General features: G+C 45.3%; 1 protein-coding gene across 1 annotated transcript in view; it reads left to right on the forward strand.

Annotated features, from left to right (window-relative positions):
- The window catches only part of MEGF11 (multiple EGF like domains 11), a 1,813,102-nt gene that overhangs the window by 1,688,816 nt on the left and 99,049 nt on the right, over nt 1-25,237 (forward strand). The window contains exon 21 of the mRNA XM_085644629.1: nt 3,005-3,120. Coding sequence (XP_085500755.1) covers nt 3,005-3,120 — 116 coding nt within the window. The remainder of the gene's footprint in view (nt 1-3,004; nt 3,121-25,237) is intronic.

Genomic DNA, 25,237 nt, shown 5'->3' on the forward strand with positions numbered 1-25,237 from the left:
CATTTCTTATGCCAGCAGCTCGGTCCTTTTCGCCTCACCGATAACTGTACCAATTCAGCTTGCTCACCTGTTATATGTCCTGATGATGATCTCGAACAATTGAGATCGAAACGCCGTTGACCCCCTACAACATAAACTCCTCCTATTGTGTAAAAAGATCTTTGAGGATTTTACTACAATTGTTGTCAATGCGATGCCGTAATTTTAAACTTCACTATCACTCTGCACGTCACGCTTTTTTCACTTATTGTGTGAGCACCTGAATACTATTATTGTGGAAATAAATCTTTCACATGAACTGACCTACGTCCCTATGTACATTTGCTCCCATAAGGAGATTTATTTTTTATCCCTCTAGTCATAGTGCTCTCCCTAGGATCACTTTATAATTGGACCTTTTAGGCCACACCAGAACCACTGTTCTTCTACCACATTATTCACTCCACGGCACAACTGTGGAATAACCTACCTGACCACCTGGGAGGTCAGTCAAATTTTTTTAGCTTCAGGAAATAGCTTAAAACCTGGTTATTCTCTTTCCGAATGTAAAAGATGTAAGCAGCAGGTTTCAGCTGTATGATCGCTCTCTAGTCAGTGCAGTAGACATCAGCACAAAGGCGCCATTGGCATTCGCATGCTTTCTAAAACAAATCAATATCCCTGCCCGTCTGGGCCATCTTGTTTTCCCTGTCTCGGTCTACCATGTCTCACATGGTGGACCCAAGCCACGAAAATTATCAACGATAATCCTGCACCATATAGGGTGGAACGGCGTACCTGTGACCTAGAGGTCCCAGTGGCATAACAAAACTTGAGGGGGCCCCCTGCAAGGTACTTGGAGAGGCCCCCATTCTGGATTTAATCCGGAGCTGTCAGACCAGAGTACTGTGCTGAGGCGGCCTCCTGCAGCTCGGGTCCTCCCCGCGCCACGGGGGCCTGTTACGCCACTGGGCAGTCCAGTGGAGGATGGTTTCCAGTGGTTGAGCCTGCTGAGAGATTGTCATTGTAAACCTAGCTGTTTTTTCATTTCTAAATGGAGCGGAGGAACTACTAAGTTGATAAATGTGATATCCATCGATTTTGTCGGATGCTTTGCATCCATCATCTGGTGGATCCTGGGATAGGGAATTGAGAGAGGCAGGACAAAGAGAATGCGGGTAAATGGAGCCTACTCTGAATGAATGGTTGAGTATTGGACTACCACAACAGTCAGTACTTCGGCGTGTTTTCTACCAGTGCCTATATTTGTAACAATGCAGTAGGACTCGAAGGGTGAGGTATGTCTGTGTGTATATAAGATGTGTTGCAGGAATTGTGCAATATAACGAACCCGACAAATTAGAAATGTCTCAAAACTATAGATAACATAATTGACAAATAAAGTTTAATGCAATTCTGGGAGTGCTCTGCAAGACAGGTGGTGTTACTGAAGCTAATCATCTCAGTCAGTCAGGAAGAATTAATTTGGGATTATGCTAAGGCAATTACTATAAAAGTTCCAATTTGACAAAGTAGTTTAGAGAGCCGGTGACATGTTGATCTGTGCTGGAAGGTGAACCCCAAGAGAAACAGCTACACTGTATTACCAGTGTTGAAATCATCAAATAGCCTCAACTTGTGAATTGTGTCCACCCTTGGAAACCACCTCAGGGTACTATTTTCAGTTCCAGAGGCCACATCTGCAGATTTTATTTTCGTTCTAGAGACCACATTTCCAGCATTATAGAGACAATCCAGACAGTCACTTTAATTAAATGTAGTGGAATTTTTAATTCATTAGGATACAATTAAGCGAAGCTCGGGGCTAGAATGAGGAGTCATGAATGAACACTAGCTCAAGGAGGGCACATTGGAATGATTTGAGAGTCATAGAATGTGGAATACCTTTATAAATGCTGATTTCCAGTAGATGTAATGTGGACAAATTCAGTATGCAGAATCAAAAACATCAGCTCATAGTTATCTTCATTGAACCCTGCCTTGTATTTTTTTATTTGGAGATGTATTTCCTAAACAAAATATGCATTTGCATTTATAAATCAGAATTAATTCCATCAAGAACTTGAAAATGCCCTGTCCTCTTCCAATACTGGTTAGGTCACTGCGCACAGAGCTACAAACAAAGGGGCATATTCACGAGCCCCTTGCACCACTGGAGCATCAGTTTTTTTGATGCCCTAGTGGCGCAGTGTGCTGGCCCATATTTACAAGGCCACGCAAAGCCACCCTGCGTGGCTTTTCTTGGCCTTGTAAATATAGGCACCTTTCACACATTACTCTTCGTGAAAAGGGATTTCCATGGGTGTTGCTGTGGGTGTTTCCACGTAACAACCATGGATTCTGACGCATTCCCAGATTTTCAGGGTTTCATAAACCTGGGAGCGCGTCAGATTCTAACACCTCCCCAGCAAAGGCGTAAAAGTGGCGCAACTAGGAGAAATACCTTTATTTCATTCTGCAGCACATATAGAAGAAGGAAGACGCTATCAATCATTGTTTTTGTGCAGGCAGTTGTCCCTTCCTGCACAAAAATAATCTCCCCTGCATCACAGACACCCTTGCACCATCTGCAGCTTATGGTGCACCAGCGCAGGTGAAAGGAGAAGGATGTGTCATATTGTTGTAAATACAATGCATCCCTGCACTTTCCTAATGATTCAGCTCAGCGCAGCAAGATGGCTTCCATTGCCACACTGTATCTTGTAAATATGTCCCAAAGTGTCCAGAGTGTGGCAGATGGAGGAAAATACAGACTGGGTGGGTCTGACAGTTGTTTATCTGCCATATCTATGCATCACTGTGTAAGATATGGTTAATGATGTAACCACTAAGTGTGAGTGTGGATCATAAAATTGCCCAATTCATACTTTTAGAAATCTTTTCTTATAACTGTATTGGTGTGTGGGTTCTGATCCAACCATCGTTGTCCTGTGACATACAACTGTGCATTATATATGTCTTGCTGTTACCGAAGGTGTTTTGTGATGCCTTGTTTTCTCCCTAGATGAACCTTACAGTAGCGGCAGTGTACATTGTTTCCCTAATCCCAGCTACCACACACTGACAGCTGGTGGTGACTCGCGCTTTACCTGTAGTGCGGATGGAGACGACTCCAGCAAGGTACCTCTTCACAACTCACCTGAGACCTGTTCTCTCTTTACCCTCAAAAGTTTAGAGCGCCTTGTGTATTTAGATGTGTGTTTAATTGTGCTGCTGTACAGCATTTAGTCTGTTGAGTTCACTGTTTTTCTAAAAACAGGCAGTTACTGTTGGGAAATTCAGCACACCAGCTATCAAATGGTTTCTACTGGATCCAGTTGGTATATGGGGTTTGGTCACTCTGGTGGTTAGCATGGCAAACAAGAGAAATACTGCAGGTAAACTAACCATGCCAATTGACACATTTAAAACAAAGGCTGCCATTAGAAACTAATACCATTATGCAATGGGACTTAACTAGAATTCCAACAGTTAACCTAGCCCCCAGTCTTGTAACCCCAAATTCTCACAATAGAAAGTGACAAGGGAAGTATCAATCAATAGTGGGATGCATCAAGGAAAGTATTAACACGATGCACCAGTAAAAGTGTCATATAACAGTAAGGACTAGCAGCAAATGTACCATATTACATAGGCATCAGGGAAGAGATTATATAGCACCAGGAAGCCGCAGAATATGCCACACAACACTAAAGTGTTGGGAAACGCATAACGCAACATTGAGACACACCAAGGAAACTATCGAATAGCAGGATGTTTCAGAGTCAGATATTAAACTGAAAGTATCGCAGAAAATACCTTTCTGTGAAAGTGCCACAAAGCAGGAAGTGTTATAATCAGTATCTGGTGACAGAGAAAGTATCAGGTAAGGCATCATATAACTTAAAAATGTCTAAATATTTGGTGTATGACCTAGCATTCAAAAGGAAGTGTTTAGAAGGATATCATATGGCTGTCACTGCAGAAGGATCTGCAATGGAAAGTATCACATAGAAATAACTTTTAGAGGAAGTACTACAAAGAAATGTTATAAAAAAAAGTATCATACAATAACTAGAGTGATTAAGGAAAGGAACATATAACAAAAGAGCCTTGAATTACTGTGTAACATCAGGCATTGTCATCTAAAAGGGTATAACAAAAGAGCCTTCAACTACCATGTAATCTTTGTCATCTAAAAGGGTGTATTTCGCAAGTATAACATCAAGCATTCTAGAATATACCATGGCATCAGAAAGTGTCAAGACCGTGGCATTTAATAAGTGGAAGCATTGAGTAAGATTACATTTAAAATGGGAAAGGGGAGGGAACATATGGCATATGAAAAACACATTATTGATATAACCCTATTTCATATGGAATCTTTTTATACTTGAATCAGACTCCTGCTTATGCTGTTGACCATTCATAATTATTCATACACAGTTATTTCTAAAAGTTTATTTTCAGTACATTGGTAATTTATATGTACAATAATAGCACAAAAGACAACCTGATTTACAAATGAGATTAGAAAAGTGTATATAAACTTCAGTGCACAAAATATCTCTCATCTTAGAGCGGCATGCTAGCGGTTTCTATATCTACCAAGTAACATCTGTTTACTGTTACACCATCTCTTTCATTCATCATTCACATCAAATGTCACTAATATATTGTCTATGGGATGTAAACCTCACTGACTGACTTTGACTGACTTTGTGCATTTAATACTGCAAAATATATTTTTGATGTAGTTATAAGATTACTGTAGTGTGTCTCAGTCCTGTTTAATTCACTTCGTAAAAAACTGTAGACTTCAATAACAAGGTTTCAGCTCTATAATGTTTTGTATAGCCTTTTCTTCATACATTAATATTTCTGAATCAAGAATTAGTATTTACATGATTCTGTAATATTAATGTTTATGTGTAAAAACTGTCTCGCTGTGTATTCTTACATTTGTGAATTATCAAGTAGGATGAAGAGGATGTTGACTTGCAAGATCTTTGGATCTGTTTCCAGACCCTCATGAATGCAATTGAGAATGGAATAGAGAGTTTTCATTAGATAGCACATTAGTTTGAGTAAAGTAAAAAGTAGAGGGGCAGAAAAAAAAAAGTCACAAATTTATTTAGGATATTTGTAAGGAAAATGAAAATAATCACTAGTGGGATGATTTAAACATGCTAAAGTGCCCCGTTGAATTAACCATTATGGGCTATCCCTGGATAAATGAATACTACGGTGATGTAGCTTATATTTGAAAGTAAAAAATAATTGACTTCTAACCTTGAATAGATTGAAAAATGTAAGGATACATTTGGAAAGCTGCTTTTGCACATACATAAGAAATGATGGAAGTACATGTTTCTATTGCCAGAAATATTAATATGCTGAGGGAGGCAGTACTAAGCATGAATATGTAACCAAAACTTTGACATTGGAGCCAATGTTTCCTTTAAAGTGAATATAAAGAGGATTGAGATGCACTACAATACAGTTATGCCTATTAAGACATTGAACATCATTGAATTCACAAAGTTTGTTAGTGTGGTGTACTTGGCAAAGACAAGATGTTGTTGAGAATAGGTTTCAACTACGAGCCTCTGTGATAGATAAGGAATACGTTTTTAATAGAATTTACTCAGTAAATAATAAACAGTTAGTATGCCTCACTAATACCATTTTTGTATACCGGCTGAATGTGATGTATAACATCTAATGAAATGTTTGTGTGCATCACATTGTCTTCCTTGCTATTATAATACATAAAAATGTCTAATGAACTAACTAACCAAAATGTTTTAGTAAGAAATTTTAAGGAACAACTATGAATATTCATGTATTAAACTATGAAGGAGTTTGAATCAAATGTAAAAGTTTAAATCTACAATTGGGAGATATCAATATTCTGTTCTAATTTTATGGTATGCATACTCTCTGTTGATGTATGGTAAAATACGTTTGATTAAAGAATCATACACAAACAGAAATTGTAAGGTGTCTTATAATGTCAAACTCATACAGGAAAGATAAAAACATCTCAGCACAGCATTCAAAATACACATCTGTCTGAGTGTGGAGGACAGTGACCCTTGAACTATCACAAAATGGGAATATGAAAGTCACCGTTTAATTAGGTTGTCTGTCAGTCCTGATCACATCTCAGCCTGGCAACAATGGCACTGAAAGTGGGGCTTTATTGTGAGGAGACCGACAGGCCTAGAGAGGAAATCCGTTTTCTCATTGGTTCGGTAAAAACCTGTCAACTACTAGGACCTGGAAAGCTACGGTTACACTATTCACTAGAATACCTGCATCACTGGCAGACTAATATCAGCTCATAGATATTTACTGGCAGCTGATGCACTTAACGAAGTTACTGCAGCAATGAAAAGAATACACAGCTTTCAGTTCTATCTTTATACATTTATTGCTTTCTCTGTTGATTGCAATCCCTCCCATTAGTGTCAGGATGCTTTTTATGCCTTATAATCAATCTTAGTGTTGAACACCCTTCACCCCCAACTACCTTTTATGACCTCACTGTTTATGTAATGTAGAAATTGGCGTAGGTACAAAGTGTTTGTTGATAGTTCTGTTTGGGAAATTGGACATAACATTGCCAGAGAACTGATTCAATCAATCTAAAAGTGCACTCTGGGATAGGAATAAAGAGAATAGTTGAGCCGCTAGAAGACTAAGGTCATCTGAGCTGGGCCCAATCCACCACTGACTAACCACCCAAGTGTCCAGCAGCATGCACTCATCCAACCGCTCATAACTTTCGCACAAAAACAGTGTCTCACATTACTGGTCCCTCAACACCTTCCTGCATGATTCCATAAAAATGTATTTTAGGACATGCCATTATAAAGATGCTGACTACACATTATTCTTATGTGCTTACATTTTGAGGTACATTCCCATTATAGTACATCAGTAAATCAAAGATTGAAAAAAATAGAACATTTATAAAGAGCCAGCAAGATTTAAACCTCTGCCCATTTTCCTGCTTAAAGAACTCTTCCCTTGCTGGGTCTATAACATTGCTCATGCAGCCTTGTGATTTTTAACTTTCAAATAACTCAATAACTCCTTCAAATATTAACCTTTATTCATATACCACTTCCTTTCACAATCAGATGGTGCTAACTGCAGTTAGGTTTATTGTATCAATAATTAATAATATTAACAATTACAGTCATTTGCTGCTCTCTGATCGGATTTTAATTCGAATCCTATGTCCTGTCTTCTTTGCTGATTTCCGTACTGTAAAGAAATTTAGTGAATAAAAGGGGGGCATTAATGTAAAAATTGGCACATATATTGAACACCAACATTGAATTGGTCAGTTTTAAGAAATATCTGGCATATGTTTACTCAGCTGAAATTGAACTCCTTGCAATTCATGCAGTTGTTTTCGCCCCTCCATATTTAGTATTGTTATGGCAGGTGGTGCTGGGTCAGTAGTTTATGTTCCCTGTGAAGATGGCAAAGAAAGGTGGACATGTAGTCAGCACTGAATATGTAGTGGCAGTTATTGCAGATGTATTTCACAGTATTGAAATTTATTTGAAGTTGGATTCTCAGCATAACATAAATTTTTCAAATTTAATATATTCACTTGGTTGCATCGTAAAATTAGGAGAGTGTTGAACAAGGTATTTTTTGTTGAAAGTTAATATAACAAAGAGTAGTTTATTAAACAGCAGTAGAATCGCAGTCGAGGGGCACTGCCACAAGGATTTGTTAAGGAACAGATTAGATTTGATGCAATGTAATAAAATTGCCCTGCCACTACAATGATGTATTAAGCTGGCTATATTTGGTGGCCTCACATTATCGCCACATTAAAGTGATTTAGTGGATAGTTCTGTACCATTGAATTACACTATACCAACAATGGATTGGCAAACAGAATGAAAAATAGGCTGATAGTAGGTCATAATAAAAGTGAAGCGGTTATCTAAATACAGGACAGTTGGTGGAATGGAGGAATACATGCATTAAAATAGTGTCAGAAGCTTAGCATAACTGGCGGTAGTACATCTTGATTTCAGTTGACTGATTTATTGAACCAGGTCTATTTGGTTGACTGACACTGCTGTCACATTACAGTGGTTTATTATTTCCCAGCGCGTGCACTATTGAATTACAATGACACAGCATTAGAGTTAGTTAGTGAGCATGATATATTTGGTATATATGAAAAAAGGCCGCCATCATGTGTGTGTGTGTGTGTGTGTGTGTGTGTGTGCGTACCTGTGTGTATGTTGCTATCTGTGTGTTAGTTCACTACGCATGCACAAGTCCTGCCCTATTTCCACAATACGCATACACAATCCAGACCCAATTTCCAATAGTGTGTTGACAGCACCTTGCCACAATCCTTCCAGTGCCCTGCTTAAACCTGATTTCATTTACCTTGCAGACACAGCAGCTCCTTTAGGGAACTCCCTAAAGTTTAAGGAATGCACCTCATGTTGGACTTGGCCCTGCCTCAGTATCAGTGCTCTCTGTGAATTCTCCAGAATTAATCTTAGATCTTGGCCTGCACTTTAGATAATACCAAAATGAAAAAAAAAAAATATTATATGTGTGAGCAATGGTTGCTCGCTGTTCTCTGTACTCTGGTGGTGAGAGAATATGTGGTCACCGACAATTCACTGGTCAAGGTTTGCACTAAAACGCAGAGGCACTGCTTGTTGGTTTGTGTCATTGTGTATGTTAGGACTCCTATCCTAAAGAGTACGATGTGGGAGTTGGGTTTACAATACTCTTGTCTTTCTTTTATTTTATCTATGCTTTGTTTTGTTTTGTTTGGATCTCATTGTCCCCTTTCTTTATCTCTGTCCCATAACCATTTTCTTTTTCTCTTACCTTTATTTGCTATCGAGCATTAACCCATTCTCGTGTACTTTTTGAACAGCTCAGTAACAAAACTCTGTCTAGAGAAACAACAGACTGGAAGTCCTACCGCTGTCTGAGTGACGTAGGTCAGTAACCTTCAACTGTTTCTTCGTTCCGTCTCACCCTCAAGCCTGGCTCTTCCTGAGGCTCTCCGTGGGCTTATATGGGGTAAAGAAACCCAAGTTGTAGTCAATCTGGATATTCAGAGGTCTGAGATGACAGGTGGGCTATGTTTGACGTCAGTAGTAGATAAGAACACTTATAAAGCACACTCTACAGCAAGATGTCTCAAGGCATTGGTGGGCTGCGTGTGCCTGACGCGGGAATCCATGGTGACTTGCAGTATCCTCATTGACTACAATAGAGGTGCTTTAGTTCATCTGCTGCACACGTGTAGACCAACCCGTTACCCCTAATCCCTCAAGTTAGACCTGTCTCCCTGAAGCCCCTGTGTCATGCAGTCCTCATCTCTGCAGTTACAACCCCTCTCTCCTGAAGTCCTTATGCAATGCTGATCCCTGCTGTCATGCTTTCCTTCCCCAATTGTAAGTTTTCTGCCGTTGTTTGCCTCAGAGGCACCTATATTTTAGAAAGAAGTACCTTCTTGTTTAATGTTGTAGATTCTTTTTTTTTTTTTTTTTTTTGAAAAACCTTTATTGCACCGAAAAATTCAATACAAACATGGGCCTACAACCACCAGGGCTGGCCGCTAATATATACATGTTCGACAACATCAAGGAAGCAATGGGCCCCCTGGGGCTCAGCCGAATTGACAAAGTACTGAGTGCACCTCAGAAGTTATCCGGATACATACATTTTTAGAAATACAAACAAAAAAGGAAAAATAAAATAACACCAAAAGACAAGGCGGAAACCATCGAAAAAGAGGCGTCTAACCACGGCTGGGGGACCACACAGTACCAACTCCACCCTCGGGTGGTCAATGAGGATGATCAAGGGGGAGGTGGGGGCGACGGGAGAGCCACAACCATCTACAGGTGAAATGGAATAGTCCGGGAACCTCAGAATCAGGGGGACAAGGCAGCATCAGATGAGTCCACGAGGGGGGGTGTGCAGATGTTCCCACGGTGATGAATACAGGCCCCAGCTAGGCCCGCAGAATACAAGGGTTCGCTCTTTTGTAACAAAAGCTAGAAGGAAGTTGGCACGGAAACTGCAAAATACAAAGACAGAGTTTATTAACCCTTAAGGGTGGTCCTACAACCTATACAACACTCTTCAGTATTGCATAGAGTAGCACAAAGAACTTGCGTACACGGTCCCTTTTTATACACAACAGAGGGGCTCATAAGTGGGTGGATACAACATGAAGTAACATTCATTACCTTTTATAGTCATTTTCGATACAGAATCAATAAGTGGGCGGAGTTAACACACTCCTTAAGCCCGCGAAAACATGGTCAAGCAAGGGCTAACTGATAACAGATGTGGTCAAGTCTGGGCATGCGCCAGACGGACAAAGGAGCTATTTATAGACTGTTACTAGGCAGATTATAAGAGCAACTGATACGAAGATAGGACTCTTCTCGTGCTGAGCACGTGGAGACACGACAATACAAAATGGAGTCCAGACATTAGTCAACATAAGGAGAGAAACTTGGTCCACCTAGAGGGGAATTCATGTCTTTAGTGAATGCTTAATCACATCGCTGTTTCAATTTTCAACAGACGACCCTTTCAGCATTCACTGAAGACATTCGGTTTATTAGGATAATCATCATATATGTCAATTTTCATCATTTCTTCTACTTCTTTAGTTAAATGTTTCTGATAGGTGACATTGGCAATAGCTTTCTTATCAGGAATACAGAATGACACACATAGGGAACAAAGTAAAGGACCGCATTGGACACAAATGCAACAAGAAAACAGAATTGCTACAATAATACAAAGACCAGTCAAAACCTTCCACCCCCATGTAGTTATTAATGCCCAAAACCATCCAGAAAAGGTCCAAGTGCCATTTTCTGTATGGATTTCAGCTGCAATTTTATGCAATTTATTGATAGCATTATAAACTGATGGCGTGTGGTCAGGAATAAACACACAACAACTACTTCCGATAATTTTACATGCTCCACCTCGGTCAGCTAACATAACATCTAACACCATACGGTTCTGTAATGCAACAATTCTAGTAATTTGTAATTCTTCCGTAAGATTCCCAAGAGCAGCAGCGGTTTGATTTGTCACAGCCTCTACAACTCTTGTTAATCTTCGAACTTTCCTACTATTTAGGGCAGCACCAACAAAGAAAAACAATCCTAAATTAAAATCAATATACTGCTGCAAGCTAGTGTCAGTTTGATCAACATCATCAATAGATAGAGTACGTTTATACCTATTTACAGTCACATTATTCAACAACTTCAAATCTTTATGATAAGATGCAGGTGCCAAGAATACAGGAGGTAATAGGAAGGCTACATAACATACTCCAGACCAACCGGCTCGCAAACGATAATAACCCTTATTCCCACATACGAAGTATGTGTTATGGGATGCTAAGAAAGTACTATTATTCAATCCGTCAATGTTCAGGATAATGATACAGTCACTAACACCAACAGGAATATAACCCACACTCTGGACACACAGGTCCGCTTGAGCTTGCGCCACTTGAATCACAAATCGTTCTCTCCCTACAGTGTCTCTGGTGTTCGTGAAAATGTAGGGGATCGATTCATTGTCTGGTCGATACTCTTCCCATTCCCATATTGTCCCATTCGCTTGTGGATAACCATCTTTATCCTGATGACATTCCCTATTAAGTCTAAAGAGTAATCGTCCCACTGTAGGTTTCCGCGTGGCAAAAAGCAAAGTGTACCATGCTCTACAAGAGCCATTATGAGAAAAAGGAAGAGGTATGAATGGCGTTCCTCCTTTCTTCTGATGAGCTGGCATCATACCACATATCCAACAGTTCGTAGCATTAGTAGCAACATGGGTGTGATGCAACATCTGGATGAAAGTGTTATTCAAATAAGACTGACGATGCTTCAATTCTTGATACGGAAGGGTATAAAAGTAGTGCTCCTCAGGCACTGGGGTGGTCAAAACAAGCAACTCACGGGCAGGAGTCACATCCTCAACAAACCATGTGGTTATACCAACAATAGCCACAATGATAATAAAGCTTGTCGCACAAAGAATCTTCTTCTTCTCCATCTTATAGTAAGAAGTCAATATCTTCCTGAAACTAAAAGGTTGTCAGAACTCTTCCCCTTAGGCAGCCGTTGATTTCTTCACCAGCGGGCCAAGACGGGTGTCGCTACACTAATGCAGGGCTGATCCCCCCCCTTGCCACATTGGCTCTCCGTTTCACTAACCTAAGGGCCGTTCTGACAACTTTGAATACAGCAATCACTTTCTTGGTCTGAGGTGATATCTTCCTCCTCCAGGAATCGCTTGGTCCGGGAAGAGCTCCTCAATGTCGTTCGGTTCCACAGCACGGCCTTTCTCCGCAGTCAGGATTTCTCGATGGTCGGTCAACACAGCAGGCTCCACCAATCCAGGCGGTACTTTACGACAGTGCAAGGAATGGATCCAGTTCTTCCTATTGGAAACACGCACAGCCGTCCTCGTTGCGAGTAAGACTTGCTCAGGACCAACCCATCTCGGCTCCAGACTGTTCGTCCTTTCGAAGACTTTGATCATGACATGATCCCCAGGCCGGAGGTTATGTCCTTCACCTGTGGACCGATCAGGGAGCGCTTCTCGAACCTGTTGATGAATAGAAACCAAATTATCCGTTAACTGTGCCAGATAATCATTCATCATTACACAAGGTACATCATACAGTGACTTAGGTTTTGGTGGACCCCAAATATTCATGGGGCGTCAAAAGACAATCTCGTAAGGTGTGAGACCGGTCCGAGAATGCGGTATCGATCTAATTGACAATAATGCCAGCGGCAAAGCGTCTGGCCAAGTCAAAGAAGTCGAAGCTTGGATCTTAGCGATCTTAAGCTTCAGAGTACCGTTATACTTCTCAACCAATCCCGCAGACTGAGGGTGAAATACTGCATGGAACTTCTGGGTAATGCCTAGACCCTTCAGGACATACTTGATAACGTCTGCTATAAAATGAGGTCCGTTATCACTCCACAATAATCTGCAAACACCGTATCGAGGGAAAAACTCCTTCAATAGCATCTTGGCTGTAGTCATTGCAGTATTGTCTTTCGTAGGGTATGCCTCAACCCATTTACTGAAGGCACAGACCACTACTAGAACATACTTCAGATTGTTACAGCGCTCAAGCTGGATGTAATCCATCTGCAAAACCTCAAAGGGTGCAGTAGGTGTCGCAAATCCTCCTGCTGGAGTTCGTGTACCCTTTCCTGGGTTATACCTCAGGCAAATCATGCAGGTCTGCACTACCCTCTTTGCCGTACTAGCGATCTCCAGATGCTCCCAAACTCGTGTGAGTAATTTAACAATTGCGGAAGCTCCGACATGCGCTAGTCCATGTGCCATCTGAACCATAGGTTGTACGAAGGCTGTGGGTAACTTCCATTTATCCATCTGCTTATTTCTCCAACACCCTTCGTCATCTAATTCTCCATCGTTGGACCATTGCTCCCGTTCCTTATCGGAAGCGGTCCTCTGTATTTCCAGCACTTCTCTCCTAGCATCGTGCCATCTTTCTGCCTGTGACTTCACAACATACATTGCAGTAGCACCAGGCTGCATCGCAGTCTCTCGTGCCACCCGGTCTGCTAAAGCATTCCCTTCTCCAACTTTATCAACCACTTTCTTATGGGCACTACATTTAATTATAGCAATCTTCTTTGGATATGTTAATGCAGTCAAAAGGTTGTGAACTAACTCCCCATACATTATCTGCGCTCCATGTGACGTTAGAAACCCTCTCTCCTTCCAGAGTAGGCCGAAATCGTGCGCTACTCCGAAGGCATAGCGGCTATCTGTATAAACATTCACACACAATCCTGCACTGAGCTCACATGCTCGTGTTAATGCTATCAGTTCCGCTGCTTGAGCTGATTTCTGCGGTATGCGTGCTGTCTCCACTATTGTTTGCAGTGTGGTAATTGCATACGCTGCTGAAGTCGTACCATCTGGTAGCTTCAGGCATGATCCGTCCACCCACAGTTCTCCATCTACATCTGTAAAGGGCGTATCCTGGAGATCAATACGACCCTTTGTCTGTTCCTCAGTCACAAGAATACAGTTGTGTGCTTTCCGTGCTTCAGACTGAGTTTCCGGGAACGGCAACAATGTGGCCGGATTTAACGTTACACACCTCTTTAACGTAATATGAGGAGCCAAAAGCGTCAACTCATATCCCGTTAAACGGGCACTGGTCAAATGCTGCGTCTTTGTCTGATTAAGCAGGGCATCAACAGCATGGGGGACTAATACCAATAGTTTGTGAGATAACACAATTCCCTCACTCTGACGTATTGACACAGCTGTCGCCGCAACCGAGCGAAAACAACCAGGCAATGCTCGGGCAACAGGATCGAGTACAGCCGAAAAATATGCACAAGGGCGCTGCTTGTCGCCGTGCATCTGCACTAAAACTGATAATGCACATCCATCTTTCTCATGCACATACAGTGAAAAGGGCTTCGTATAATCAGGGGTCCCTAACACTGGTGCTGAACAAAGGGCCTGCCGCAATTGCTGGAAGGCAATTTCACACTCATTTGACCAGGGAAGAGGAATTGGTGTGTCCTTTGTCAAAAGGGCTAACAATGGTTTAGCTATGTGTGAAAATCCCAATATCCATTGCCTACAAAAAGAAACAAGACCCAAAAATGCACGCACGTCCTTCTGTGTGGAAGGCACTGGCGTGTCCAAAATTGCTTGAATACGATCTGGTGTGAGTGCACGCCCCTCCTTAGACAAAAGGTGACCCAAATAAGTCACCTTTGGTCTACAGAATTGCAATTTCTTCTTCGACACTTTGTGATTGTGAGATGCCAAAAAGGAAAGCAAGGATAAGGTACTCTTCTCACACAGCTCAGGAGTGTCCGCCGCCAACAAGATGTCATCGACATATTGTATAAGGGCGACACCCTCGGGCAGAACAAAGGAATCCAATTGCCTTTTCAATGCTTGACTGTAAATACTAGGGCTTTCTGTGTAGCCCTGAGGGACCCTACAAAATCTATAAGACCTATTATTCAAAGTAAACCCAAAAAGGTATCGGCTATCAGGATGAATAGGGATCGAAAAGAAGGCATTCTTCAAATCAATAACTGAAAACGTGGTCGCCGTTGGCGGGACCAAAGTGAGTAACGTCGTGATATCAGAAACCACTGGATACTGGGGTATCACAATCTTGTTCACTTCCCTTAAATCAATAATAAACCGATAAACCCTGGCATCCGTATCTTTCTTCAAAATGGGTAAGATAGGACTGTTGCAAACATTATAGGGAACTTCTTCCACTACCCCCACCTTAATCAAATCCTGCACAATCTGAATGAGGGCCTCCTCCCCCTCCTGGGAAATGCGATACTGCGGGAGGCGCGGTAACACCGCACGCTCCTGGACACTAATATGGACAGGTGGAATCACCATCTGTCCCACATCAGTATCTGAAGTAGCCCACAAAGAATGAGGGAGGGAAGCTAACACAGTATCCTCCGCGATCACACACATCCGGTCTGTCATCGGGTGATTATCATTTAATATCACCCGTACTCCAGCGGGGGAGCAGCGGATCGTAGCTCTGAAGTGCTTGAGCATATCAAGACCCATAATGTTGTCAGGCGTGTTCGGGGCAAGCAGAAACGGACAGGGTGCAGAAAAGGGATCAACATGGAATGCAAGGGGTCGGGAAAGAGGGCTTCGAGAGAGTGTACCATCAAACCCTACCGATGTAACCATTAAGCCAGATGGGGGAGCCCTCGGAACCAATTGTTTGGACAGCGCACTGCGGGTAGCTCCTGTGTCAACTAGGAACCGATCAGTAGAACCCAAAACCTTTGCTGAAACATAAGGACCCTTCTGATCAACCGGCACTTCAACTGATTCTAACCCCCATCCAACGCATTCCTATGCATGCTGCGAATCATGGTACCCAGAGCGGTCAGTCCCTGACATTTGATACTGGTGCTGTCGATCAAATACATTGGGTCTATCTCGCTGCTGCGCGGTAGGTTCAAAGCGAGCACGATCATTAGAATTCCCTCTGAAATTCGAAAAGCCCCCTCTACCTCTCGGTGGTCCCTGACCACGTCCCTGACGAGATGCATACAACGCCGGACAATCTCTGGCCCAATGACCCGACTGTTTACAATACGCACATTGATTCCTATTTACATCTGACCGACCTAAAGGGGGACCATAGAATCCTCCCCTACCTCTATCGACACCCCGCCGAGGCGGACCATACACTTGCGCTAACATCACCTTCGTTTTCAAATCTTTCGATTTCTTCTCCTCCTGCCCCTTCGCTTCGTGTTCCTGACGCTCATAATACTGAGCCATAGTCAAGAGGGATGCCGGAGACGAAGTGGACCAAGAACTTTCACTCGCTTTTAAACGAGCTGCTATTCCCGGTAATAAATTCGCCACATATTTATCCACAAAAAGATGGCGACCCGTATCATCCGTAAGTGACTGACCACTGAAATCATGAAATGTCTCCTCAAAGCGCGTAAAGAAATCTGAGACTGATTCATCAACCTTCTGTTTACACGATGCTAACATATTCCAGTCAATCTTCTTAGGGGGAATAATCGTTTTCAACTTAGTCAAGATAGCAGCAGGAAGATCTAAAATAATCCGCGGTGGTTTTTGCGCGGGTTTTCTCTCCCTATCCTCATCCTCAATCTCGGACCACCTAGCCTTAAAAGCAGGAACATCATCCACCTTCCGCACAGATCTCCACATATCCGGTGGTAATATGAGCCCAAAGAACAAATCTATATCTGCTAAAGTCATAGTACAAGAATTCAAGGCCCCTTCGACCTCTTCATAAAAGGCCGCTGGATTCTTGCGGGGGTCAGGCAATGCATTCTTTAATGCCATAACATCAGCCCTATGCCAGGGAGTATAGACCCAATTATACACAAAATATCCCTTAGCATCGGCGGAAGTAATATCCGAACTAGTTCCCGCTCCTTTAGGAGGAACATACAAAGGTGCCGCCTCTCGCATTGGTTTAGCATGCACTAGTTCGCTCTTATCTGAGTGGGAGGTGGATGATTGGTCATCGCCGATACGTGGATCCGACTGCTCCTCCGCCCCTGCTTTTAGGCGCGCTCTCTCTTTAAGGTCACTCGCCGCGTCCCGCAATGCAAACAGCTGTCGAACCGCATCAGGCGCCTTAGAGGGAGAAAAAACACTGTTACGTAATGCTTTAGCATCTAATACCACATCATCAGGCTCAAAAACTTCTGAATATTTCCGAAAGGCAGTAATCACTTCATCAGAAAAGGTTCCCAAAAAATACAACTTCTCTCTATCCTGCCACATTTCCAAAGAGTCCAACAATTCAGTAAGGGATAACTTGCCCTTAAGTGCACGAAAAGAAACTTTCCGAAGCTCACCCATACGTTCAACTGATAACATGGACCGCGTGTCTACCTTATCCGAAACCAATCCAGAATCCTGTGATCTCGGGGCAGACGCGCCAGCATAAGGAGGCGGAGAACGATCTAATAAATAAAAATCATCTTCAAGATTAGTAAGGACAGGATAAAGTGGCTGGCGGACATCATATTGACCCGAGACTTGCAACCTACGCTCTTTCTCTTGTCTCTCCGCCAGTTCTCTTTCCTCCCGACGCTTTGCTTCCTGTGCTCGCACATGATCATTTTTCCGTTGCTCTTTATCAAACAGCGCTTTCTCACGTTTCTCTCGCTCACGCACTTCCTTCACCCATAACCGTACACATTCAAACATGTCTTGCCGAGCACGCCGTTTACACATACATTGTTCCACATACTCAATCTTACGCATATCAAATGATCCATACAAAGGCCAGCGCAACTCAGGATCCTTTTTGGTGTATTTCCTCCACACTGTGCTGTACATTATAGAAGAAAGACCATGCTTCACATACATATCCCTATTAGGAGTCCCCTCTGGGGGGGCTGGAGCAGATTCCTCGAGGTTCAACCGGTTTCCAAAGCAGCAGCACCACTTACGGAGTGCGCTAAAAGCAGGCATGCTCAGAAATAATGCAAAATATACAGTATTACCAAAAATGGCACTTAAACTTTGCGCCGTTCAAATTTACACAGCTCCGGAGAAATATCTCCACATTACCTGCCTATATGTGTTGCAACGCATATATTCTCACAGTAATCAATACAAGGTATGACCGGTCATCACAAATCAAACTCAAATAGCCAACCCAGGCTTCAAAACTCGGAGCAAGTACCGTACAACGGTTCTTACCAATCAAGAGTGTCCAGATTCCAACTGCCAAGTTCCAAAAATTCGCCCAAACGGCTGTCACGGCAAAACCGACAGAAGAGGTCTCAGTCGAGGACCGGCGCCACCCAGAAGGTCAGTTCGGAAGGGAAGGAAGAAAACCTCGGGATGCCAGGACTAAAATGCCCCTGGCAGTGATCACATCCCCGGCCAAATTCCTCACCTTCGTCACGACCAGTCCTTCGAGCATCCGAGTCGCCGATGAGCCCCACGTGACGGGCGCCAATTGATGAATACAGGCCCCAGCTAGGCCCGCAGAATACAAGGGTTCGCTCTTCTGTAACAAAAGCTAGAAGGAAGTTGGCACGGAAACTGCAAAATACAAAGACAGAGTTTATTAACCCTTAAGGGTGGTCCTACAACCTATACAACACTCTTCAGTATTGCATAGAGTAGCACAAAGAACTTGCGTACACGGTCCCCTTTTATACACAACAGAGGGGCTCATAAGTGGGTGGATACAACATGAAGTAACATTCATTACCTTTTATGGTCATTTTCGATACAGAATCAATAAGTGGGCGGAGTTAACACACTCCTTAAGCCCGCGAAAACATGGTCAAGCAAGGGCTAACTGATAACAGATGTGGTCAAGTCTGGGCATGCGCCAGACGGACAAAGGAGCTATTTATAGACTGTTACTAGGCAGATTATAAGAGCAACTGATACGAAGATAGGACTCTTCTCGTGCTGAGCACGTGGAGACACGACAATACAAAATGGAGTCCAGACATTAGTCAACATAAGGAGAGAAACTTGGTCCACCTAGAGGGGAATTCATGTCTTTAGTGAATGCTTAATCACATCGCTGTTTCAATTTTCAACAACGGTACGCGTTCCACTGGCCCCAAATTCTACCCCACGCCCCCGGCTTACCCCGGGCCACATACACAGTCTTCTCTCTGCACATGCACCAGTCCATGCTCTCCTTCCATACTGACACGGTGGGAGGCCGCCGGGAGCCCCAAAGCTGTGCGATGTCCCTCTTAGCAACCATGTTCCCAAGGGCCGCCCACCGAGTCTGAGCCGCATTATAATCGTTAGGCTCCCACACGTTCAGCACACATCGGCGAACCTCAGGCAACATGGCGACCCCAGTGACACATTCCATGACAGCATGCACCCGGCGCCAATACTCCGCAACCTTACGGCACTCCCAGAGAACATGGAGAAAAGTGGCGCTGAGCCCACAGCCGCGCCTACAGAGTCCGTCTTCAGAGAAACCCATCAGAACTAAACGAGGGCCCGTCACGTAGACACGGTGGAGAATTTTAAGCTGGACAAGACGGAGACGCGCGGGTATGGCCACCTCCTTAGGGGAGGACAGCGCAGACTGCCAGTCCTCGTCGTCCAGTTCCACCCCATCCCCGATCCACGCCTCCCGCAGACGCACGAGGAGATCCGCCCGAATGTTTATTAGTTTTTTATAGATAAGGGAAATAGTACTGTCGGGCAAGTGACCGTCGAGTATGCGGTCCTCGAGTGGCGAAGACACAGGAACTGCAGTCCCCGCCCCGATGGCCGAGAGCAAAGCGTGGCGAACCTGAACGTACCGAAAGAACTCCCTCTCACTCAATTCGTACTCACTCTGCAGCGCAGCGAAGGATTTAACCGCACCCTTCGCCCAAAGGTCACCTACTCTGCTGATGCCAATCGTGTCCCAACGCTCGAATCCCTTCGTCGTCCAGAGGCTTCCCAATCTTTCAGACGCAAACAAGGGGGTCGCGCCCGTCAAGCGATCATTCCAGCCCATGGCCACATTCGCAGCCTTCCACAAGCGTACTGCAATCTTAGTGGGACCGGTTAAGGTCCTCCCAGCCGATCGAGAGTAAAGCGCTCTGTTAAAGTTGCCGCCAGGCAACAAAAATCTATCCATTTCGAAAGCCGGATTCGGACCAGGTGAGTACGTTGCATGGTTAATAGCAGATAGCTGGGAAGCCCAATAGTACCTCCTGATGTCCGGGAGCGCGATGCCCCCGTCGTACCAGGGGAGAGTCAGTTTTGCAAGAGCAATACGTGCACGGCCGACCCAAACAAGTCTCCTTTGTAAGCTCTCTACTTCCCGGAAGTAAGCCGCCGGAATAATATCAAAGGAGTTCTGAAGTGCGTAAAGAAATCGGGGAAGAGACATCATTTTAAAAAGTGCCGCACGACCGAGGGGAGACAAGGGAAGCTTACGCCAACGGGCCACGTCTAACCTCAATCTCCGAAGTGGAGAGAGGAGATTATGCTCGTAGCGGACAGCAGGATCCAATGAGACATACACCCCCAGGTACGTAAAGCCGGAGCTGGACGCCTTAATGGGAAAACGAGAAGGCAAGAGAGGAAAGCCACCGGATATAGCATAGACACAAGATTTGGACCAGTTAATGATCAAACCAGAGTTCTTGCCGAAGGAAGTGAGGATGTCAAAGAGCACATTGAGTGACTTACGTGGTGAGGTGAGGTACAAGAGAATGTCGTCCGCGTACAACGAAACACGATCCTCGAAGCCAGAGGCCCACTGGATCCCTCTTATCGACGGTTCCCAACGGAGCCAAGCAGCGAGCGGTTCCAAAGCTAACGCGAAGAGCAGAGGAGACAACGGACACCCCTGCCTAGTGCCCCTCCCAAGAACGAAGGGCCGGGAAACCCTCCCGTTAACGACCACCTGTGCCAGCGGGGCAGCGTATAAGAGTTTAACCCAATTAATAAATCCCGCCCCGAAGCCAAACTTTGCCAGGGCGGCCCAAAGATACTGCCATTCTATCGTATCAAAGGCCATCGTGGCGTCCAAGGAAACCAAGATGGCCGGCTCTGAAAGATATTCCGCCCTTGCAAGTACGCCATGTAGGCGCCGCAAGTTAAGGGCCATATTCCGGTGCGGGATAAAACCGGATTGGTCCGGATGCACCAGATCACAAATAACAGTAAGCAGGCGGTTCGCAAGAACCTTGGCAAGGATTTTCGGCTCTGCGTTCAGCAGAGAAATAGGCCTGTACGAGGCGCAACGGTCCCGAGGCTTACCGTCCTTGGGAATCACGACTATAGTGGCCAGGCGTTGGTCATCAGGGAGAGAGCCGAGTTCAAGCGACTCCGAGAACATACGACGGAGAAATGGCGCAAGTTTATCCGGTTGCAGTTTATAGAGTTCAATCGGGAGTCCGTTGGGGCCCATAGCCTTGCCTGAGCGAAGGGAACGAATCGCGCTTGCAATCTCGTCAACCGAAAGTGGGGCATCCATCTGCTCACGCTCCTCCACCGACAAGCAGGGCAAAGCAATATCCTTCAACAAGTGACGAGAGTCAGCCTCATCTCTAGTAGACACCGGGGAGTACACAGCACAGAAGTAGTCCGCAAAACACTCCACAATCTCACCAGGGTCAGTCACACTCACTCCCTCCGACGTCTGAAGCACGGGGACCACTCGATTCACTCTCTCCTTCTTATCAAGCCAAGCAATCAATTTACCCGCCTTATCCCCAGCATCATACAGTCTACCCTGCTGTTCCCTATACAGTGTCCGAGCAGCATCCGTAACAAGGGACTTATATTCGAACTGCTTCAGGTTGAGGGCATGGAGCCCGTCCTGAGTGACACCCGTCTCCAAGGCAGCCTCCAACCCCGATATCTCAGCCTCCAACGCAACCACCTCCCCGTTCTTAGCTTTCTTGGCCTCCACGATCAGGGATAGGGCGTGCCCTCGGAGGACCGTTTTGAAGGCCTCCCACAGGGACACTGAGGACAAGACGGACCCCTCATTCTCCAGAAAATACTGATCAAGCGACTTAATGAGACCCTTGCGAATCTTGGGGTCACGCAAGTACCAGGGGTTAATGGGGGCGATCCGCCCGGCGGATCGCATCCCGGTATCGAAGAGGAGCCACAATGGGGAAGGATCGGAAATGCCCCGGGCCAGGTGCTTAACCTCCCGGACCCGGGTGGTCTGGGCCGCGGGCATTAGAAAATAATCTAGTCTGGAGAGACTCCCATGGGCCCCGGAGTGGAATGTGTACTGACTCTGTGTCGGATGTATCAACCTCCAGCAGTCCACCAGACCGAAAGTGTCCAAGAACCCGCCGAGCCATGCCTGGGCGGCAGAGAGGGCCCTGGGAGGGTAACGATCTAACTCGCCAGAAATCACGGAATTAAAATCCCCACCCACAATCAGGAGACTATCAGGAAGTTCAAGTAACATACGACCCACATCAGAGAAAGTGGAGGTCTGGAGGCCCGGGGGAACATAGACCGAAACCAATGAAAGAGTTTGTCCCTCCCACCGCCCAGTCAAAGACGCATAGCGCCCACTATCATCAAGAGTAACTTTGTCAATCTCAAGCGGGAGGGAAGAGCGCAGCAAGATGCCCACCCCTCTGGAGCCAGTGGTGAAGCCAGAGTGTGCGACCAGTCGGTAGCCCCCCCTGTTCATAGCATGACATACATTTCCCACCAAGTGCGTCTCTTGAAGAAATACCACATCAGGGGCCAATCGACGCAAATATTGCAACACAACCCCACGTTTGATACGGTCCCCCAATCCGTTGACGTTCCAAGACATCAGTTTCAACCCGTCATCCCCCATCCCAACACAAGAAGCTGGAGTCCCCGGGCACGCAGCCAGACACCTGAAACTGAAAGAAAACAATAACACCGCCTTGAAAAGAAAAAACACACAACCCATCCACCACTGCCACCCTCCCACCCCCACACCATTGCCACCCCCCCCACCCTGCACCCCTGCGGACTATTCAGCCCCCCCAACTTGCAGTGTGCCTGTCGCCCTAACAATCCCATGCTACAAAAAGACCCTAGAGGAGGAAAGGGACCCGTCCCCGCCCGCACCCAGACGAAACATTAATAGACAAAATATACAATTGAAGTAGAACCTGGCTGAGCACAGAAGGAAATGTCAAAGTGGAGAGCCAAGAATTATTCCTGCAGAGGCCCACCGCCCTCGGCACCGCCAGTACGCCCAGTTCGGTCTCCCGGTTCTGGCAGGGAATCCAACCAGTCACTCACTGTGTCGGGGCGTTCAAAAAAGAGAGTCCGATCTTCATATTCCACACGAAGCCTGGCAGGGAAAAGCATAGAGTATTTGATGTCCAGATCTCGAAGACGGCGCTTCACCCCCTGAAAGCTCATTCTCTGTTTCTGAACGAGTTGGGTGAAGTCCGGGAAGAGGTTGACAGAGGAATTCTCATATTTAATTGGGCCGTGCACCCTCGAGGCCTGCAAGATCGCATCCCGGTCTCTGTAATGAAAAAGTTTTGCAATGATAGGCCTCGGGGGAGCGCCTGGTCGAGGCCTACCGCCCGGGACACGATGGACACGCTCCACGGCGAAGAACTTGCTCAGGCCTGAAGGAGCAAGATGATTGAGGATGAGGTCCTCGACCATAAGGTCCACCGGACGATTGTTGGAAGTCTCCGGTACACCTATGACACGGATATTATTGCGTCGTGCCCGACCTTCGAAATCCTCCAGCCGCTGGGACATCGCGTCGTTTGCAGACTTTAGATCGCCAAGAGTTGCCTGGAGGTCTGATACATCCGTGACAAGAGTGGATGTCCTCAAGTCCAGCGATTGAACCCTCTCGTTAGTCTTAGAGAGATCCGCCCGGATTAACGTAACATCAATGGCAACCGTGTCAATTTTACGGGCCAGAGCCTCGTACTGCTGGGCGATGGTCTCCCTTATGCCGTTGATGGCGCCCATAACGTCCTGCAGCGAAAATTCCGTGGGGACGAACGGGCCCCCACCGGAGTCCTCCATGACGGCACCCGCCGGCCCGGGGGTCCCTTTACCCTGGGTATAGCGATCCATGATGTTACTCTGGACTGGTCCTCCACGCAGGGATGTCTTGGTCTTCCGTTTCTCGGGATCCCCCTTGCCCCCCATGTTGGGCGATGCTCACCGGTGGGGTCCGCCCGGACCGATAGCAAAGGGGCACCAGCAGATCAGACACAGACTGTCCGAGAGCCCGCTCGGGAGAGTTGAGAAAAAGGCACAAATCAGTCCAGTACCAAGGCCGGAGGGCGCCCCAGCCGTGCAAAGTAGCTCCTCGATCAGGACATGCAGAAGTGCAAAAGCGAAACTGAAAGTGGGTGCGCGGTCATTGGCAAGGCTCCGATGCCGTTGTTGTTCAACTACTCCCCGGCCCCACGGTTCACCAAAGCACCGGGCACAGCTTCCAGGTGGGCCTCCAAAATGCAAGACGCTGTATTTCAGGTCTCCCCAGTCCGATTTTCGTTCTGAGAAGAGTTATGGATTCAGCCAAGGTTCATCTTCCAGAATCCGTCCACAAATCCAGGATAATGTCAGGATAAGTTGCGAGGAGCGGCGAGGGTCCGTGGAGCCCTGTGCTCACGCGACCATCTTGGATGCGCGCGAAGCTCCTCCCTCAATGTTGTAGATTCTTAATGTTGAAACAGCATGAACGTTAATTAAAAAAGCTGTTAAAAAGAGTTCCTGGCCACCCCTGCTGTCTTCCAAACATCTGTGTTTGTTCCACTTTCAACTCTCTGCTAATACTTCAGAACAGGCTGTGAATTCCTCACATTAAAACTATGGTGATGCTGATATTTCTTTTAAAAATTACAATATTTAAACATGCCAATCATGTCAGAAATATGGTACCCGACTACATGAAATTGAATGTACACATCAAGTTACACAGGGCTGTTCCTAACATAAGAGAATGAGAAATGATTGGCTTACCTGCCAGTCTCTGGGCTAACTCCCACCCCAGATATGTCACTGAAGTTCCTGATAACCCATGCCTTTAGTTCCGAAGGTAGTGACCGATGTGGGGATTTGCTACTTATACTGAGATAATATACGACCTGGTGCCTAGAACTACAAGAGATACAACCATGCAGCTCTGAGTGGTGATTGCTTTGGTATTTCCAGAATGACCCTGGCGTAT

Source organism: Triturus cristatus, chromosome 3_1, assembly GCF_964204655.1.
Source record: "Triturus cristatus chromosome 3_1, aTriCri1.1, whole genome shotgun sequence".
NCBI classification, from domain to species: Eukaryota; Metazoa; Chordata; class Amphibia; order Caudata; family Salamandridae; genus Triturus; species Triturus cristatus.